Consider the following 13,663-nt stretch of genomic DNA (forward strand, 5'->3'; position numbering starts at 1 on the left):
GAGGGAGAGGGAGAAAGAGAAGCAGACTCCCTGCTGAGTGGGGAGCCCGACGTGGGGCTCAATCCCAGGACCCTGAGGTCACGACCTGAGCCAAAGGCAGACACTTCACCGACTGAGCCAGCCAGGCGTCCCTCTTACACCTTTTCCTCTTCTTCTTTCTGTCCTTCCCTCCTCCCTCCCTTCCTCCCTGGCTTCTTCCAAAGGTAATCTCGGGTCTCTTACAGAACAAAGGCATACACCGTGAGAGAGGTAGAAAGGTCTGTAAGCCCCGAGGGTTTCTTCTTAAGCCGACGCAAGGTGTGCTCTCATTCGCTGCTCTCTCCGGCGGAGAGACGGAGGAAAAGACCACAGGAGGCCGCGCGCTCTGATCCATGCACCCTTTATTCCATGACCAACCGCCGGCCGCATCCAAGCCGCAGTACACGAACTGGCAACCAACCGCCATCGGGCTCTACGACAATCCGAGGCTTACAGCACATTTAAGGCTTTTAAATTTGAAAAGAAAAACTAAAAGAAAACCAAAGAACCCCCCGACCCCAGACCCCCGCCCAAGATGAGTAGTGTAGCGATGGGTAAGCACCGGACATTTCCGGGGCTTCCTCGGTGCAACTCCAGTGTCGAAACCCAAAAAACTCTTAAACTAAAAAGATTAGTTTAGTGAAATTTTCATTACATAAATTCTTCAAAGCATAAACTTGTAATTTTTTTTTGTCTTGGAAATGTTATAAAATTTTTTTAATAGCAAAACATAGGAATAAAAACATATTAACAAAATGTATTCAATCATTTACATTACAAACAAGGGACCCGCAGTTCGTTGTTGTAGCCTGACAAAAGAAAAGTCTCCATTAAGAATCTATGCACAATGTGATTGCAAATATGTACAGTACTTTTAAAAAAGCCTACAAGGAGGACTTTACAGAAGAAAAGTCGGCTAGGCTCTTTGTTAGACCAACCAGACAATCAAAATATTAAAACTCTGTTGACTAGTAATAAATTTACACTTAAAAAAACCCCAGTTTCCTTTTAAGAATATTCCAGTTGTATTTGTACGGTTCCAGGTGATGAAGCTGTTCATAATAGTTCCAGTAAATTACCCTTCCGTGGATTTGTTTGGGGGAGATCGGCGTGGTAACGAAACTTAACAAAGGGATTTTCACCACCCTAGCGTTCCGGTTACACGATCACGGCTTCACAAATGGATCAAACCCATGAATCCAGAGGCTGAGAAAGAGCTTCATGTCAAGTACTGAGAACATGGGTGGAGACAGGGCTGAGTCCTGCGGGAAGGAACCGTCACCCACGGGTACGGCCGAGCAGCACATGCGAGCATCGTCCACACAGCATGGGACACACCGACCGTGCCCGCATCCAGCTCTCATCCCCGTTCCTGCTAGGCAATGATGCTGGGTGTCACCACCGTTCGGTGTCGCGTGCTGTGAGGAGTAGAAGGACCTCGAGAGAGAGAAGACGGGGACGTGCTCGGGTCTCTGATCGGAACACCGAGAGGCGGGTACCTCCCCCGGTGATCAGGCCATACCGCTTTCCAGTTCGCGCATGTGCAAAACAGAGGACCCGTGTGTTCACAGTAAGTGAGGTAAAGTCACGGTGTCTCCTTCAGGAATTTGGCAGTTCGTGGGATATGAACTGTTTCAGTCTTTCCAGGTATTGTGCGTAAAGCTCTATGTCGTTGTGCCCAGCCCCTTCAACCCACAGCGGCTCCACGGCGCGGGGACAGCGCTCGTACATGGCCAGGCCGTGGGAGAAATCGATGACCTCGTCCTCTGTACCGTGAATGACCAGCACAGGCGAGGTGACCTTAGAGATCTTGTCAATGCTGCAAAACAGAACAGGGGCAGGGAGAGAGGCTCCGTTAGTGACGCCCACGGACAGCGTACGTCGCATCTGACTGCCCGACGGTAACTCCGGGGTTTCCCCTCATTTTTCTAGCGATTCATTTTTTTTTCCTAAATAAACTTTTCATTTGGGGCATAATTTTGGCTTTACAGGAAAGGTGCAAAGTTAACGGAGTCCCCGTACACCCCCGGCCTGTCTCCCGTAAGGCTAACACCACGCGTTGCCAGGACACGTCTGTCAAAACCGAGAAACCAATGTCAGGGCGCCACCATGAACGAAACCCCGTACCTTGCCTGGATTTTGTTAGTTTTCCCACGGATGCCTTTTTTCTGCTCCAGGATCCAGTCAAGGACACCACGCGGCCTCTGGCCATCGTGTGCTCGTTGAAGTACGGTATTAAAACAGAACTCCTAAAGCCACCAGACTAACCATCCAGTGGCTAATGTTTCTGATGCAGTCATATTTGTGAGAGAGGATTCTTAAAAGAAAAATAAACAGGCCAGAACTTGACTCGTCCGACAGAGCGTCTCTTCAGAAAGGGAACACCTAATCCTCGCCGTCCGCGTTTGCAGCCTTCTGGGCGAGATCACGTCAGCACCGGCTCGCAAGGTCCTGCAAACCCCAGCTCAGAAATGCTCATGCCTCCTTGTCTGTAAAACCGGGCCACTTGGCCTGAAAACATAATGCAGTGCCTGGCTTGGAGTCTCAATGATCTCAGACTGTTTACACGAACGGAATCTACCCTCAAAGGATGCATATTTCAGGATCTTTAAGAGAATGCGCTGCGGGCTCTGCAAACATTTCCCAGAGAGGAATCTGAGACGTCGGCCTTGTTAGCGGGCCGCGCAGGCGACCTCTCCCACGGAGGGTACCGCCGTTTAACCTACGGACGCAGCAAGAGGGGCGGACCCGCCCGGCTGTCCTGGCACCAAAGCCCCCCGACCCGTGACTTCTGCATCAGATCCCAGCCAAAGCTCCGAAAGGACACCCGATGGTAACGATGCGTGGGGACAGGGCTGCTCGCGGGAACGACCAACACGGAAGACACATTTTCGACAGCCAGGCGCTCTGCGCTTCACATGCAAAAACCTCACTGAGTCTCCAACGGGCCCCAGGAGACCGGACAGCCTGGCTCTGCATGACCGAGGACGGCACCCAGGCCAGGGAGGGATTAATAGCGCCGGCCTGAGCCTGTGCCGTGAACAGCACCTCGCACCGAGGGCACGGCCCAGAAACCCACAGACAAGTGTCCCAGAACCTTTATCAGCAACTTGTGATGCCACCCACCACTCCGGGACATGCCAGCGAGACGGAAAACCACCGGCCGTGGGATCTGCCACGGTCAGAGCCACGGGCAGAGGCACAGGCAGGTCCCAGATCAGGATGCATGCTCAGAAACCCATTTTTCTCCTATCTAATTTTAACGAGACTTCGCCTTCTGAGAATGTGGGAGGTCCAATTATATTCAATTAAAAAGAGGTTTCCTGGCAGAGCGGGCCTGGGGCTGCGCTCCGTGGTGCACAAGGTCGCGGGAGAATCTCCACGGCCCGAGCGCGCGTCTCAAGCTGAATGCTTGCGTCTGGTTCTCGATGGAAAGGACGTAAAGGAAGAGAAGCTACAAACCAAATAACGACCAGGGCTCCTCTTTCGCTGTTTGTCGTATTAAGAGGAAACAGGGAGTCCCTTCCTTCAGAGAGGGCACAAGCAGAGCTAGTTGTGCCCTTCAGCGGCCGCAGGCCCCGTGAGGACGCCTACCGAGTTCGGTCAGTCCTGGAGCGCGGTGTGCCTGCTCGTGCTGCGGGAGCTACCGTGTTCACGCTCCGGGGCACAGCACAGGAGGGATGGCCTTCTGGGCGGGGTCCACACCCCCACCTCAATGCAGCGAACTGCTCACCTCCGTCAGCCTCAGCGTCCTAATCTGTAAAGTGAGTACTTGGTGACTTGACCCGCTTCTCCCGGACGCTGGGAAGACGACGTGCGGTGAGCAGCAGGGGGGACCTGGTTAGCGCTACTGGCCTATCAGACAAACCCAGGAAAGATCCGTGGCTGCTTTGTTGTTAATTAATACGCTGCGATTAGTCGCCATGGCTGTATTTTAAGGTATATGTCAATTTAAGAGTCAGGAAACCACCTATTCATTTTGTTGCCATGGTAACTCCTAGCATCGCCTCCCACAAACACGCTAAACATCCCCCTCTCCACAAACTGGCCTCTCATTACCCACTCGGCACAAATAAGGCCACAGCTGAGCCGCACATCTGCCCTACTTAGCACGCCCGGCCACGCCAGCGGGAATCGCGGCGAGGTCAGCGCGCTCACGAGGCTGGATTTCCCCGCGTGTGGGTACCAACCGCGCAGAACTGAAGTTCACCCAAGGCGCTAACAGAGGCTTCTTTTTGTCGGAGGAGGACAGGCTGTGCGGCGGAGGTCTGCGTAAGCAAGCAACGCTCGGGCCCCTCCAGAAAGAGGAGAACGACAGCCAGGAGTGGGTCGATCGAAAGCCTGAAACTGGGCTTTATTTCTGCACAGGCATTTCCCACAAAACGGCCATACGAGCCGGCCAGTCCTGCCCGAGCCACCTCAGACTTGCCTTAGCCACGCGCGATGGGGACAGCTGAGGGGTCAAATAGTTTTATGGAAAACACTTTCCTCAACTCGGATTTAAAAAAAAAAAAAAAAAGTAAAATTTTCAAACGGAGGTATTCAAGATGCCACCGGCTCCCTGATTTGCATTGAAGAATACGGAGATGACCCACTTCTCCTCCTTCCGTCAGTGGGATGAGCAAGCGGCAGGGACGGGACGGGCGGACCCAGCCGTGGGCTCCCGTCCACGTGCTCCCACAGGAGAGCTGGGGCGCAGGTGGGAGTGAATAGCTCCCCGGGGTCTGTCCCCTACCAGGATGGTGGCCTGTCACCAAAGCACAGAGGTTACTGGCCTGCAGCGCCCCCCCCTTTCCCCTCCCCTGCACGGTCTCACTGAAAGAGGAAGCGGTTCTCAAATTGAGGGTACCCGCGGTCTCTGTGTGCGTGTGGAGACCGCGAAGGGCCTCACGATACATCCTGCATTTAGCTCTCCACAACTGCACCACACACGCCCACCTGCGTGAACGAGCGAGTACGGACGGTGCTTTGTTCCAGGACACGTGGGCCCTTTCGTTTTCATCTTGCACGTACAGCTGAGTCCATTAACCCTGGACGTCAGTATGAGCAAGGTCCTTACACGTCATCTGGGAGAGCTCCACAGAGGAGTCGGGCCCAGAGGACAAAGTCTCTGGCCGGTGGCTGTGTCACCGTCACGGCCCTCCCCGAGGTGCCCAGCACAGGCTCTGACGCGTGGCTGCGTTCAGGAAAGACTGACCACTGGCCCGCAGCTCGTGGTGGCATCTGAGCCCGGGTCACTGGGCGCCCGGCCCCTGCTGCAGACGTGTGAGCTTACCTGGGGAAAGCGTCAAAGCAGTACGTTTTCCTGGTATCCGGGAATGCCACACGCAGGCCCGACATGAGAGGCGAGTGGAGAATGACGGCGGCACACTCGTACCTCGAGGCCAGGTCTACCGTGGGGACGGTCCCGATGCTCTGGCCATACAGAATGATGTTCTCGGGACTCACGCCGTACCTGGAGGGAAGTCAGAGGGTGCACGCCGTGAGCGACGGGCCGAAGACAGAGCAGACAAAACGGCTGAAACTCACAAAACTCCCACCGCTACCGGTTTACAAAGACGTGACCTAACGTGTTCACTTCAGCTCAGAGTCAACGTGAACTTCACACACACGCATGTGAGGGGCCTGTCTCAGGAAGAAGGGATGGGATTCTGTCTTCCACGACATTTTGTGAAAATAATGAACACGACATGTTTGGGGCTGGGAAGTAATGAAATCAATGCATCATAAATCCCATTTCCTAGTTCCAGAGTCCTTCATTTCCTATTCTCCCCTCTTCAGAGTTTCTCTGATAATCACCAATTTCAGTATTTCTGAAATAAAAGCAAAAGACCGTCTGGCAAGTTGTACTATTTTTATTTCGAGCCCTTCAAGTGAGGTTTTAATAAAATATGAAAGTTATGAACATTTATCAGAAAAAGGTACTGAGAGACGATTAATCTAAAGACAAATCTAGTTTCTTCAGCCTCTCCTTGGGGCTAGACCCTCGCAAGCCTTCCCATCCGCCGCGGTCTCCCGATCCACTCTGCCGGGCGTTCAGTTGGCGCCGGCCACGCTCCCCGGCCCCCGCGGCCTGCGGTGAACACAGGCCTGAGCTCCGGCCCGAGGAATGGGAGCAGAACGCAAGAGCAGCCTGGGGGTCGCACCTTGGAGCAGGGTGTGCTCCCCTCCTTGTTGGCGGGAAGCAGACGGACGCGGAAGAATGTAGCAAAGGCGAAGACGTCAACAAGGTCGGGGGTGAGCAAGGACCTGGGAGGGCAGCTCTGTCACTGCTGTGGGCGTACAAACCGGTATGAGCAGCTGGGATAATCGTCTCATCTCATCTGGTCAAGCTGAAGCCTGTGAGCGACAATTTCACTTTTCGGCATAAATACCTACCGTCGCTCCCGGGGCGACAGGAAGTTTGCTCTGATAACAGCCTTCAGTGACAGGAACTGTCGGCCGGTCACGGAGGGCACGGCGGGATTTCAGCCCGGCTCTCTCTCCCTCCAGCTCCCCGAAATGCCACAGGAAAATGGGGGTTCTTAAGAAGGAAATCAGTGAGGGAATGGCCATTTCTGGCGGGGACACACCGTCTTTATGGAGAGCTGGCGTCTGAGCTGGACCACGAGGGCAGACAGCCCTTGAACCATGGGGGATAAAAAGGGCTTTCTCCTTGAGCAGCGTCAGGTGCGCGCGGAGCAGTGCGGGAAAGCGAGGAACAGGTGCGGACTCCAGCGTATGGCTGGGGCCGGGGCGGGGGGAGGGCCACAGAGCCGAGACAGAGCCAGGCAGGCCAGCAGGGGCTCATCGGGCAGCAACCTGAATGTGCGAAGGGTTAGAGCTTGTCCTGGAGACGAGGAGGGGCACGGGAGGCATCCAAGGCCGAGGTGACAGGAACAAAAGCTAGTGCTCTGAGAAGAGTCACCTTTCAGTGGCATGAGGGATGGATGACAGAAGCGTGCTATAAGGAGGCAGGGAGACAGACGAGGGATAATTAAGAATCACACGGGGCGCCCGGGTGCCTCAGTCGGTTAAGCGTCTGTCTTCAGCTCAGGTCATGATCCCAGGGTCCTGGGATCGAGCCCCTCACATCATCGGGCTCCCTGCTCGGTAGGGAGCCTGCTTCTCCCTCTGCCCCTCCTCTCTCTCAAATAAACAAATAAAATCTTAAAAAAAAAAAAATCATACTAGAGAGAGGGAACAAAAGAATATGAGAAAATTTAAAAAACCAACAGAAGAAAGAGATGCTCTCTCCTCCTGCAGACACAGGTGCTCAGAACGCAGGTCTGCCCTCTCTTTCTAGGGGGACGTGTCTGTGCGGCCCCAGCCCCTGGAACCTGGCACCAGCCAAAGCAACTGTGTCCCAGGATGAAGGTCTCAGGGGTCCTTGCCTGGGGCAGGAGCAGTTGGAAGGGCAGGTTATTATAAAATGATCAGCAAAAGGATTTTGAGGGAGAGGTATGAGCAAGGAACGGCTGGCCATAGCACCCTGGACCCCAAATCCCAAAGTCCGAGAGCCCCTCAATGAGGCTGGAACGATGAGGGGCCCCAGGGAGGAGCACTTGTCATGCGTGGCAGACCGCCGCACAGGAAAATGCGCTCACTGAGGGCAGGCCATCCAGGCGCCCGCCGTCGCGGGAGCTCCTTCCATCGTGGACGGGGAGGCCCATTTCAGCAGGAGTTTTCAATCCAGGGCTCAGGGACCCTTGAGGGGAGCAGAGGTAAGACTGGGGTCCCCTCCTCCCTCTACAATTTTCATCAGATTCCTCAAGTTGTCTTTGACCCCCCCGCCCACTAAAGCACAATGGCCACTGGCTACTTCCTGGGATGGGGAAGTTGTGGGGGGTCAGAGAACACCCAGAGAGAGAAGAAACCCCACATCTGGAGTGTGGGTCCTCCCTTTGCTTTCAGTTACAAACAAACAAGTCATCAATCAAAGAAAAAGAGAAGAGGAGGAGAAAACTGGGAACTGAAGGCTGAGGATGAAGAGACCATTAATACCAAGGGTGGCAAACGCAGTGCGGGCCTTCCCTGTCAGCACGGCGTCACCTAGCCTCACCCTCCTTGGCCCAACCCGCAGGCTGGCGAGGAGCGCACGGGACAGCCAGCACGGTGATGAGCAAGTATTAGCTCCGCTCCATCATCACGGCCGGACCTATGCTGCCAGGACCCTGTCTTCCACACAAGCCTCCCCGGACTTGGGTCCCTCCCTCCCCCGTCTGGAACAAAGAAGGGAGCAATGAGCCCACACCCAAGGGGCCTGGCCTGCCGGCTGCGTCAGCCTTCTCTTCCGAGGGTCCCGAATCCATCCATCCTCGCACACTGTGATCTTACAGAGAGGCTGGAGCCGCTTCACGGGAAGACTTGGCTCCTGGCTTCCCGCTGGCCCGCACCTGACGCCCAGTACCAGCCTCTACAAATCGCAGCTCTCACGTACAGACTCACGCCCCTGGTCACAACAGCGCTCTGGACTCAAAGCTTCCACTCAAAAACTTCACCAGGTAAAACCCAAAAACACCAGCCATAAAGGGAAAACACAATTATCACATTAAAGTCAAGAACTTCTGCTCATCCAAAGACCCCGTGAGAAAGTGAAAAGGCAGGTCTCCGAATGGGAAAGACACCTGCCACACCACACGACCAACCAAGGGCTCAGTTCTAGAATCTATAGAGAATTACTACAAAGTGAGAAAAGACAACGAAACAAAGAAAAAAGGCCATTTTACAGAATGAGCATTTTATAAAAGAAGAAATCTAAAATGGCAGGGAGGGAGGGTGGAGGGGACAGTCTGCTTCATTAGGAAAAAGGGAACTGCAAATTAACGCCATCATGTGATGCCGGCAAAGACTGACAGGTGGATGGTACCAAGTGTTGACAAAGACGTGAACCACGGACACCGTCCTTCACTCCTGACGGGCGGTAAGGGGACACAACCACTCTGGAAACACCTGGCAACCGTCCGTGGAAGAGAAGATGTGGGAACACGCACCTGGTGACCTGGTGATTCTACTCCCGGCCATATATGCCACAGCAAGAGGCACTCACGTTCGCCGGGAAGCACATGCAGCACTGTGTGTGGGCATGTGTCTACACGGCCGGAGACAGCCCTGCCGAGCATCAGCAGCCGGGTGGATTCAGAAGCCGTGGGGCAGCCGTGCAAGAGCATGCCGCACCCATGGCCCCAAAGTGTGTGGGCAGAGGGGGCAGACGGTGCGGAACACACCCTACAGCGTCACCTGCAGAAACGCAACCCCACCCCGACCAAGCTGGATTGTTTGGGGACAGTTCACCGGGTTGTCAGCCCAGGAGGCAAAGCAGGGAAGGGAAGCCTTACAAGTGAGGACCGCGGTGAGGGACGGTTAAGGACGGGGACCAGAAAGAAGCGTGGGGACTGGGAGGAAGCACGTCATTTTACAGACCTTCCTATCTGGCTGATCTATTTTGCAACAAAAAAACATGGTTTGTAAGTTCACCAGAGAGGGGTGCCTGGTGGTTCAGTCGGGGAAGCGTCTGCGTTCGGCTCAGGCTGTGATCCCAGGTCCTGGGATCGAGTCCTGCGTCAGGCTCTCTGTTCAGCGGGGAGCCTGATTCTCCCTCTTCCCACCCCCCAACCCATGCTTGTGCTCTCTCTCTTTCTCTCAAATAAATAAATAAAATCTTAAAAAAAAAAAAAGCTCACCAGGTAGTTCAGATACGGAGACAGCCCTCACAAGCCCTGTTACAACTCACGGAAGATTTCGTGCTAAAAATAAAGCTCATAAGGAAACATGAGGCCGTTAAAATTATGTCTCATAAAGACAGTGTAGGAAGAACTCATGTTACCGCGTTCAGTAAAAAGCACTCTATGAAAACAGGGTCACAATAATGTTCCTTAGAACAACATCTATAAATGGAAAAGGGACCTGAGACCTGAAATCAATATACTAAAATTGAAATGATGCTTACCTTCATTCAGGTAGTGAGAATTTTCATTTCCCCCTTTTGTTTTTCGAAGTAATCTCTATGCCCAACATGGGGCTTGAACTCACAGCCCCAAGATCCAGACTGACGCGCTCCACCGACTGAGTCAGCCAGGTAGCCCTCATTTCTAACCTCTGATTTCCTCTAATTACTAGGTACTGACTTGTTTAAAACAATCAATGATGGGAGCAGTATTGTCAGGTCTTTCTGCAAAGGGTCGATACGCACTTTGCTCAGTGCCAGGGTTCTGGTGCTGGAAGGGTTTTGCAAACTGTAGAGTGCTGGTCCAGTGTTCACGATTGTGAGTATTACGTTCGAGATTTGCCCACTACTATTTCCTGTCTTTACTAGGGCTGTGTGACGACAAATGAGGAGCTGGAGAAGGGGCCAGGTGAGAAAGCAAGTACTTCTTGGAAGGCATCAAAGATTTTCGGTGACACTTGTCAGGGGCCTCTGTTCCCACACTCCCCTTTGTGGAGGAGGACCCTCAAGTGTGTCCTTTCCACTGTACCACCACGGGTTTTGTTTCGGGCAGAAAAAAGGTACAAGATCGATAACCTCTATACCAATGGTTCCAAACTGAGAAGTATCTGAATTTCTTGGGAATTAAAAAAAATCGTAAATTCCCTTACGGAGAAATTTGCCATACGTAGACGTTCCAGTGGGTTTGTGGATTCCTCAGACTACACGTTGATGGATACAGAGTAGAAAGGGTAGGACCAGATCCTAAAGCCCCTTTAGCTCTCAAATTAAACAGACAGAGGGAAAACAGAGCCAGTAAACGGACTCTACTTACGGAGTTGTGTGAAACACAGGCCATTCTAAGTTCATAACTTTAAAAACACATGGCAGAGCAAGTGACACGTACTCTTTCAAAAACATCGAAGATCCCCACGTCCTACCCCGCCATTCTAAAATGAAGCGCTCGTGAAGTCCTACCGCCTGGAACAGACGGTGTTGCAGCGGGCAGAACACAGGCTCACAGGCGTTCAGCCTCGGCACCCGCGTCTCTTCTCGCTAAGAACGCAAGACACAGCCCGCGAGGAGAGGGAGCAACAGGGCAGCCGCAGGTAGATCGCGCCAGGCGAAAGCTGGCAGGGGGAGGGCGCCAGGTGAGCCACGCGGCGGGGCAAGCGGCAGGTCCGCGGGCGGGGAGACGAGGGTGGACTCGGCCTCAGGAGGGCTGCGTGTGTGGGCCGGGCAGGACAGGGAAACCAAACACGCACCCACAAGCCTGGGCACAGCCGGGCGGCAGCAGGGCCTCCGCCATCAGACCGGGAGGGAGCGCCGTGCAGAGGTGAGGGCTCACGGGGCATCTGCGGAGCAGGTGCACACAGGTAAGGAAATCGCCCGCGGAGGGAAAGACGCGAGTTCGGGAGAACTGGGGTGCCAGCCCACCTGTGCGCTCATAGGTCACCTGATGGCACGGAGCCGGGGGGCACAGGCTGGGTGGGGTCTGATAAAAAAATAAATAAAACAGGAAAAGTCAGCCTGCACACAGTCACAGAGACCCGCCACCGCGCTGTGACGTGGGCCGCCAGGGGGTCGGGACGGGCGGCGGGGTGCCAGTGGGGAAGGCGTTACTACCTCCCACGGTGTGAAGACCAAGGTGTGCGGGCGTCGGGGAAACATGCTCTTCTCCCACGTCCCCACCGTGCACCAGACTTACTCTCCCCTCCTTCCTCCTCCTCCTCGAACACCCCGTGGGGCCCCACCCTGTCCTGCAGTCTCCTCTCTCCACGTGCATGCCCCCGCGGGCCGCGTCCAGGCCACAGCCCAGCAGGGCACCTGACGCACAGGAACGGCAGCGCCCTGACTGTGTGCGGAGTACGTGGGCTTCCAACGCGAGCTCACGCACTGACACCTCGGCTCAGCTCCCAGCCCAGCGCAGCCCTTTCTACCAGCATTTCCCCCCCACCGATGGCCCCATCGCTTCACACTCAATGCCACCCACACCGGACACTTGCTAGTCCCTCCCGAATCTTCCCCTCTCCCCCCATCGCCACACCAGAACCTCCACTGCCCGGGCTTCAGGGTGAGGGTGATTTCTCAGGCCTCTCTCCCCGTGCCCCTCACATACTCTCAGTCGCTAAGTCCTGCCATTTCTGCCTCTGAGACGTTTGCCGGACGATCTCGTTCCTGACAGCACGTCAGCCCACTCTGTGGTTGCTTCCTGTGGTCGATCGAACAGGATCTGCCTGTCAGTTCGGCACATGAACGAGCATGAACACCACCACTGGCACCCAGGGTCTGTTGCTCACAGGTCTTTCTGGAATGCTGGCCATCACTGCCTCTACCTACCCCCGGGAGGCTCACACTGCCCGGAGGGCCGCTGACAACTCAAACCACCCACCTGTCCTGCCCCATCCTTCTGGTTGGTGTGTCTCGAGCCACGGCTGGCGAGGAGGCGTGTGTCCTAGTTCCCAGCTGCTGACCTGGTTTCCATCCTGCACACACCTGCTCCTCACTGAGCCTGTCACCCCCACTGCTGACCCCGCCTCGTCTCTCTCGGACCTGTCTTTGCCCCCATTCCACCGTCTGAGCTGCCGCACGATGACGTTCCCCACCCCATTCCATTCCTATCGGAGCAGACATCTCCATTTAAAAGAGAGACAGACAGGGCGTCTGGCTGGCTCAGTCTGTGCAGCAGGCGACTCTTCATCTCGGGGTTGTAAGTTTGAGCCCCATGTTGGGCGTATGAGATTACGGAAAAACAAAATCTTTAAAAAAAACAAGAGAGAGACAGAGAGAAAAGAAGAAACCCATGTCATGCTAGTTTGCTCATCACACCCCTTCTGCAAACCACTAGGCTCGGGGTAGAAGTCCACGTACTCAGCTAACCTCCCCAATCTGGCCCCACCTCACTATTACAACCTTTTGTTTTCTCTCCAAATGAACCCTCTCCTGCAGTTAGACTCCTCGCTGGGTCATGAACAGACCCTGCCTGGAAGTCTCCGGGGTCCCACCTCCTTCACACACGTCTCCTGAACACGGGTCTGCGTGCGCTCCTTTCCCTCCTGACCACCCACGCGAGTACGCAGTGGCGTGACGGTGTGTGTGATCGACCACCATGAAACTGTAAGCCCCACGCGGGGGAGACAAACCAAACCCACGCTCGGGGCTCCCCTGGATACCTCAGAGGCGTTCCTTCCTTGGAATGGAACGTGGTTCCAGCCAAAGGCTGTTTTCCGACCGATCACAACTGAATTCCACGTATTGTTATCATTCCATGGCTAGATAATGCCCTCGAAGCTCGGCATCTTCTTGAGGATCTGGGTAGAAGCTTCTGGAATCTCCTGTCTGCAAACCAGCGGGGATGAGTTGGTCCATCAAGGATCACAACAACAGCACCATGTCTTAGGCGTGATGTAAGATTTACTTAGGACACAACGCAGGAAACTCAAGTCTCCCGAATTTTGCCAGGGGAAAGCCGCACCCCGAATAACCACACCCTGGAAACCTACAATCCCCCCCACACACACACACAATCTCTCCAAGTGTCTACCACCTTCCTGCGTCACAAGCGATGTCAGGTTCCGGCTGGCCACCCCCAGCGTAGGTCTCTGCTCCTGTCCGCACCCAGGATGTGCCCCGGGAGCCCCGGCAGCCTGGGCGGCAAAGGCCAGAGCCCGGCAGGCGTGTCCTGTGGGAACGATCCCTTCGCTGAGAACGTAGAACCTGTTTGTTTTCCTTTTAACGTGA

The 13,663-nt window shown here is 54.7% G+C and overlaps 1 protein-coding gene across 1 annotated transcript in view; it reads right to left on the reverse strand.

Moving 5' to 3' along the window:
* Positions 1-363: 363 nt before the first annotated feature.
* The window catches only part of ABHD17C (abhydrolase domain containing 17C, depalmitoylase), a 46,300-nt gene continuing 33,000 nt past the window's right edge, over positions 364-13,663 (reverse strand). Inside the window, exons 2-3 of the mRNA XM_044388330.3 lie at positions 5,294-5,473; positions 364-1,837 (exon numbers count right to left, since the gene is read on the reverse strand). Of these exons, the coding sequence (XP_044244265.2) occupies positions 1,618-1,837; positions 5,294-5,473 (400 nt within the window). The 3' untranslated portion in view covers positions 364-1,617. The remainder of the gene's footprint in view (positions 1,838-5,293; positions 5,474-13,663) is intronic.

This window comes from Ursus arctos, unplaced genomic scaffold, assembly GCF_023065955.2.
Source record: "Ursus arctos isolate Adak ecotype North America unplaced genomic scaffold, UrsArc2.0 scaffold_28, whole genome shotgun sequence".
NCBI lineage: Eukaryota > Metazoa > Chordata > Mammalia > Carnivora > Ursidae > Ursus > Ursus arctos.